At 39.8% G+C, this 7,192-nt stretch overlaps 1 protein-coding gene across 1 annotated transcript; it reads right to left on the reverse strand.

The window, feature by feature from the left end:
* Positions 1–1,909: 1,909 nt before the first annotated feature.
* On the reverse strand, positions 1,910–2,934 carry LOC130855639 (RWD domain-containing protein 1-like). The gene is given in 2 exon segments (XM_057739505.1): positions 1,910–2,711; positions 2,826–2,934. Coding segments are annotated over 2 exon segments (729 nt in total). The 5' UTR covers positions 2,897–2,934; the 3' UTR covers positions 1,910–2,053.
* Positions 2,935–7,192: the final 4,258 nt, after the last annotated feature.

The raw sequence follows: 7,192 nt of genomic DNA on the forward strand, positions 1-7,192 counted from the left end.
CATTGCAGTGGCTTCTCTTGTTGTGGAGCACAGGCTCTAGGTGCGCAGGCTTCAGTAGTTGTGGCTTGTGGGCTCTAGAGTGCAGGCTTAGTAGTTGTGGCACACGGGCTTAGTTTGCTCCATGGTATGTGGGATCTTCCCAGACCAGGGCTCGAACCCACGTCCCCCTGCATTGGCAGGCGGATTCTTAACCACTGCGCCACCTGGGAAGCCCTTGTCTACCTTTTTATATTTAACCCTTTTTAGGTCACGAAGCTCTTTTGGTTGTAAATATTTCTTAACTATTTATTGAATATCTGCTGTGTGGTAGACATTGGGGATACAGCACGGACCATGGGAGAAGAAATCTCTCTAAGTGGGGAAATAGACATTCTAAGAAGTGAAGATTAAAGAAAAGATATTTCAAATGGTAAATGATATGGAGAAAAATCAAACAGCATTACCCAAAGAGCCATATGGGAATTAAGGTCCATGGGATGAAGGATGTTCTAGGGATAAAAGGTGTATGATATTAGTTCTGTTAGTCCCAAGAGAAGCTATGAGTGTTGGAGGAAGTTGAGGTATTTAATTCTAGGGCCCTCTCTTCACTCCTGCTAATGGCAATATGGAGGCTGGGAAGGGAAATCTTGACATTTATGTCTTCTTAGAAAAACATATGCCCCAGATTTTTGTATGCAATTTCAGAGGTTCATGGACCCCCTGAATGCTTTTTCGTAAACCATTTTTTATAAGAGATGTTTTACCTATTTATTTGGCTGCACTGCACGGCTTGTGGGAATCGTAGTTCCCCGACCAGGGATTGAATCCTGGCTCTCCACAGTGAGTGTGCCAAGTCCTAACCACTGGACAGCCAGGAAATTCCCTGGAACCATTTCATACATGTTTTAAGTTGTATGCAAGCACAAATATTGAACGTTTGCATTCCCGTATGTATTAGAACAGGCTGGGTTGTGCTGTAGGAACAAGTAACTTCACATCCCAATAGCTTAACACAACAAAAGTTTATTTCTTCCTGACCCAAAGTCCACTGTGAGTCTGGGCAATCTATAAAAGGAACTGTTTTCCAACTGGTGACTTTGTAATCCTGGCTGGTTGTCTTCTGGCTCTATCTTTTAAACACCAGGCCTCTTCTCTGTGGCAAAGAAAGAGAATACCAAAGGTCTTGCACCAGCAATTAAATTCTCCATCTTGCATGTGTCACGCACAACCCTTTGGCCAGCAGTAGTCACGTGGCCCTGTCTAATTGCAAGGAAGGATGGGTGGGAAAGAGTAAGTCTCTCAGGGCTCAGAAGAAAAGGAGAGTGGGATATGTGAGTGCACAAGAAGTGTCTCACAGTCTACCCTGTGGTCACCAAATACGAAGCTCTTCTTTCTACACGTGGAACACAGTGACTGTCTTTTCAAGAGAGACAGCCCCACAGTACCATCCACCATTCCAAAACCAGGCTCTTTGGAAGTGCTGTGTCAGGTTTGGATGTTGCTCCCCCAGGAACCAAAAGAATATGTTCTGTTTTCCACACACTTACCGTACAGCGGTGAAACTGGTGGAACAATTACCACAATAAACATTCTCATTCAGAAAGGGGAAGAAGAACTTAATGCACTGTGGTGACTTAAATGGGAAGGAAATCCAAAAAAGACAGTATATATGCATATGTATAGCTGGTTCATTTTGCTGTACAGTAGAAACTAACACAGCATTGTAAAGCAACTATACTCCAATAAAAATGAATGAAGAGAAAGGGGAAGAAGAATGGAGGTATTGTCATTACCCTGGGCGTGGAGAATGTTCATCATTAGACCTTTATTCTCTAAGAATTCCTTTCTTCATTGTTCTTTGTGACTCTAGACTTCACCCTTTGGAAGAATCTTTTTTTTTTTTTTTTTTTTTGAAATTTTAAGGTCAGTTTATTAAGTTCAATGATGAAAGCCATCAGAAGACTATTCTCCTGAAAATTATTTTTTCTTAGAAAAAAAGAAAGGAAAATCAACACCCTCTGAGCATAGCCACAGATGCTGTGGCAGTCGAGCCTCCGCAGACGGGCACAGTCCACTAGTCGGTCAAGTCGCTCTCCCGGTCAGCAGGGTTGTAGTCTGGATCATCCTCATCGTCCTCCAGCTCCAGATCATCCATTTCCTGGAACAAAGACTCATCTACCTCCACGTTGTTTCCAGCATCTTCCAAGAACTGAATATCAGATGTGTCGAGATTATGATCTGTTTCAAATAGCTGTCTCCCACTTAATTTATTTTTTCCTGCTTGTTCTTCTTTCATTCACTTCTTTTTAATTTCCAGGAGTTCTGCATCAAACTTGGCCTTCCAGCTTAAGAAATTCTCAATTGTAACAGGAGTGCCATGGAATAATTGCTTTTCGGCTTCTTCTGCTTCTTTTTCTTTTTGTTTCTTTTCTTCTTCTCTTCTAGTTTTTATTTGATCTACTATTTCATTTAATTTTTCTTGCACCGCTGTCACTAAAGTAAAGATCATCACCATACCAAGGTTTTCTTCTGCCTGTAATGCTAATAATTTTAAAATGTCTGAAACATCATCATCTTCTAGATTTAACTGGGAGAATATTTCATAAAGGGGAGCTTCATCTGGGTATTTTTCACTGTATGTAAACTTGAGGGTAGTCTGGACAGTTTCATCATTTTCTCCAGCCTCAGATGTCACGGTAATGGTGAAGCTGGGTGGATTTTCTGATAATACTTAGCAGGACCTTGTCAAGTGAAGCACTACTGAAGGAGAATGGGATATCAGAAGAGTCCACTTATATTTTGGAAGACTAGTTGTTAGGAGGATTGGATCAATGTGCAATCAAGCTGTGAAGGAGTCAGGGTAGATGGCCTCCAGGGCCTCCAGCTCGTTGCGCTGCTCCTCGCCGTAATCTGTCATCGCGGCCCTCGCTGCAGCCCATGGATCGCCCAGGCATCCAGGCGGCGCGCTGCAGCTGGGACCGCGGCCGCGATGCGAGAGCAGGCGGCGGCTGGGCGGGCGCAGGCGCAGAGTCCCGGCTGAGAGGCCCCGGAATCTTTTTTTATTATTATTATTATTCTCCTTGGCCACATCTGAATGGCTGTTGAGAAATATGCCATCCTTGGAAGTTGCACACCTTTTTTTCAATCTTTTTCCCAGATAATTGGGGGCTGAAGTTTTGTTTTTGTTTTGTTTTAAAGTTTGGTATAGTCACAATTTCTGTTAGCCAAGGTTTATGGTTTCTTTTCCAGTACAACTCTTAAAAGCTTAGTAGGCCTCTTTGTTTCTGGTCAGATTTATATGCCAAAATACAAATCATACCATTTTTTTGAGACAGGTAGTTCTTGGGCTGGCTGTATTTCTTTGATTTCCTACCTTCATACATCACTCCTGACCTTATGGCAGATAACCTTCAGTCTATAAGCTTTGATGGGAGAGCCATCCTCTTAACCACATTTTCATCTTTAGGTATTATTTTCCCAAGTGAGAAAAAAAATTGTTACCTTAATTACATCCATAATTAACCCACTGAAAATTTCCAAAATAACTGTAGTTTGCACCCTTAGTTATGATCTTTGCTGCAAGGCCGAGTTTTAATGATCCTTTGTCACTTCAAGAACTTTCTCAAGTTTATCTCCTACTGCTTGCAGTTGAAAAACACAAACATGTGAGGCTCAAATTCTGGCTGGTTGCCTCTATTCCCTTGTTCCAGCTTTTACGAATCAACCTTTCCTCTCTGAGCTCCACTCTCTTATAATACCTTGCCAAATGCATCCAGTAGTACCCAACACACACTTATTTTTCAACTTCTTCCTCTAGCTCAAAATTCAGTAGGTACATTTTCTGCCTCCCAGGTTGTGGGTGAGAGTTTTGTTTTTTACTATTGCATAATGTGAAGTCCCATGTTTCTAGCCTCCAATATTAGTTTCCTATGAATACCAACCAAACTCTAAGCTAATGCCACATATTTTCAGTTCTTTGAGCAGCACCCAACTCCTGTTACCAATATCTGTATTTGTCTGGATAAATTAGGCTTATGCTTTATTAATAAATGACTCCAGAATCTCAGCAATTTATTTTGTGGTCGTTGCAAAGTCTTTTGCTGCTTCAGGGCTCTTTCTGGCCACTGTTTCTCATAAAGCAACTCAATGATCCAGGCTGACAGAGAACATACCAACCTGTAGCTGCCCCTTTGTCTGCCTGTAGCCTTCTTTGTTGATATGACAGTGCATCAGTGTTTGTAAGCTTAGGTCCAGAAATAACCGTCATCACTTAACCCACAGCCCATAGTCCAGAACTGATTCACTGAGTACTACCTAACATGAAGGGCACTTAAAATCTTCTGTGTGCTGTAAGTTGGTGGAGAATCAGATATTGGTGAATACTAATAATGTCTACTACATCATACAAGCGAATTAAGCATAGAAACAGTAGTTTGAATCACAAAAGATTTTTAAGTAAGAATATGCCAGTCAATGAACATAATAGGTATATCTTACTTGCTCCAATCTGGTCTACATGGTCATACATGCATGAAGCCCAGTTTGGTCCATTGGGTTTTTTTTGTTCTTTTTCTTTATTTTATTGAAGTATAGTTTATTTACAATGTGTTATTTTCTGCTGTATAGCAAAGTGATTCAGTTATATTTTCTTTTCCATTATGGTTTTATTACAGGATATTGAATATAGGTTGCCTGTGCTGTACAGTAGGATCTTATTGTTTACCCATTCTATATATAATAGTGTGCATGGGTCCATTGTTAAATAACTGAAGTAATTATTATTGTATGTCCTCATGTTTCATTATGACACATATTCTCACTACTTTCTAGGAGATGCTTAAGTAAGAATTAAAAGCATTATAATTTGTAATTATTAAGAATTTAAAAAGTTGTTTTAAGAATTCTTATTTAAGAATTAAAATAATTAAATAATTCAGTGGCATTGAGTACATTCACAACGTTGTGCAGATATCACCATTTTTAGAACCTGGTCCTTATCCTAAACTGAAATTCTGTGCCCATTAAAAAATAACTCCCTATTCCTCTCTTCCTCCAACCCCCAGCAATTGCTATTTTGTTTTCTGTCTCTATGATAATCTGCCTATCCTAGGGACCTCATATAAGTGAGATTATACATTTGTCCTTTTGTCTCTCTTGTTTTGCTTAGCATAATCTTTTCAAGGCTCATCCATGTTGCATCATGTATCAGAATTTCATTCGTTTTTAAGGCTGAAAAATATTCTATTTATGTATATACCCCAGCTTTAAATAATTTTTTATTGTATGTTTCATGTATACAGCATTATAATTCAACACCAGTGTACACTACAAAGTGATAACTACCACAAGTCTAGTTACCATTAAACAATTTTTATTCTTAAATTTTAAGATGGATGTGATATGGAACTTAATAACACCATAAAGTTTCAACTCTCAAGAAGCAGGAATATTTCTTAATTCTGTTTCTTTTCCACATCTCATTTAACTTTTTCCTATTTTACCTTAAGGGTAACTTGTTTTCATAACAATGCAAAGTACTAACTTGAACATATCCCCCCCTTCAAACACTCTGCAAAGAGGGGAAGTTAATGAAAGTTCAATTTACAAAGTCCCCTCACTGTTAGTCACAGATAGCAGATTGCCAAGACTGGCAAGATGGCAGCTGCTACCGCACTTTCTGATCAAGGTGCAAAATGACCAAGACTGCAGGAGCTCGTGTATGCGACAGCTGCTCAAATAGACACTTAACACAAAAACATATTGTGAGAGAGTCTGGTGTTGAAATACCTGTAAGTGCCTGATGTCTCCTTCAGATCATAAAATTACAGGGAAATCCTAGATGAGGGTGGTGAGGGAAAGGGAAATACGGGACTGTGAAACTCATTTCTTGGTCTGGCAAACAGTGATTGCTGAGTGCCTCATTAAACTGGCAGAAGGAACAACCGTGAGGTATTTAACAATTCTCTCGTTTCGACAAATGGAGAACTTTCTGTATGTTAGGCAGTGTGCTGGCCAGTTGGGGAACAGAGATGGAAGAAAAAAAAAACTAAAACAAACAAAAAATTGCTTTAACTTTACTAGGGAAACAAGCAAACAAATACAAGATGATTATAGAAAGTAGGAACATACGAAAGTTTCTCTGGGACAATCAAGTTTCACATGGAAGATAGAATGTTCCTCTATTAGAAGGTTTCTCAGAGAAATAAACTTGAAAATCGGGCCCTAGGTAAAAACTTGGAAAACGATCACAGTGCAAAATCAGAGATAACCACTGATAATATATGGTAAATGTCCTTCTAGTTTTTGTTCCATAAAGTGATTTAAAAAATCACACTAGGGAGCTCCCTGATGGTCCGGTGGTTAGGACTCTGTGCTTTCACTGTCCAGGGCGAAGGTTCAGTGCCTGGTGGACGGCAGGTTAAGTAAGATCCCACAAACCAGGGGGCATGTCTGAAAACCAAAATAAAAAATCACACTAGACTGTTGTGTAGTCTTCTTTTGTGTGTGTGCTTTTCTTGGGAAAGGGTCAAAGAAACCAAATGTTCTTTTCGCCTCCACTAATATTATGCACTCACATTATGCTGTTGGTAGGTATAATTAGTGACCGTTTCTCCCAAGATGAAGTTGTATTTTGTGGGCCACCTGGATTTGAGGGCCAGCAGATGTTTAGCTACTGAGGACTTTGTTCTCATGCTGATCCAGGAGTATCTGAGTTTCCAGTGTTTCTTCAAGAAGACTGAATTTCATGCAAACGGCATCTATTCTCACGTCTTTTATCTTCTTTTTCCATCTAACTGTATTCGTAAAATTTTATTTCTACTGTTATTTGCTATTTCTTTTGCACAATTACCAATGAAACAATTTAGAAACTTGGTGCACTCTTTGCTCAGTCATGCAAAAGTCTTACGTTAACTCTCTAGAAAGGCACTTTCCAATATTTAGTTGAGAAATAAATACTGTATCTTTGGAACATTTTTGTTTTCTTTGTAGCTCCTAGCCTGGAAGACGATATTTTTAACACCTGAGCTTCGTTCACATTAAAACACCGTGGAATCGAAGTATTCCATTCGAAAATTGCAATGCACAAGTCCTTTCGGGAGGCCATCTTGTGGCTGAGAGAGAGGAGCAGCAGGACGGAAACTGGACGTCCCCGCCACTTTTCCCTAAAGGTCGCGGGGAAGGAAACATCGGGACAAGCCGGGTGAGGTAGCGC

Source organism: Hippopotamus amphibius, chromosome 6 (genome assembly GCF_030028045.1).
Source record: "Hippopotamus amphibius kiboko isolate mHipAmp2 chromosome 6, mHipAmp2.hap2, whole genome shotgun sequence".
NCBI classification, from domain to species: domain Eukaryota; kingdom Metazoa; phylum Chordata; class Mammalia; order Artiodactyla; family Hippopotamidae; genus Hippopotamus; species Hippopotamus amphibius.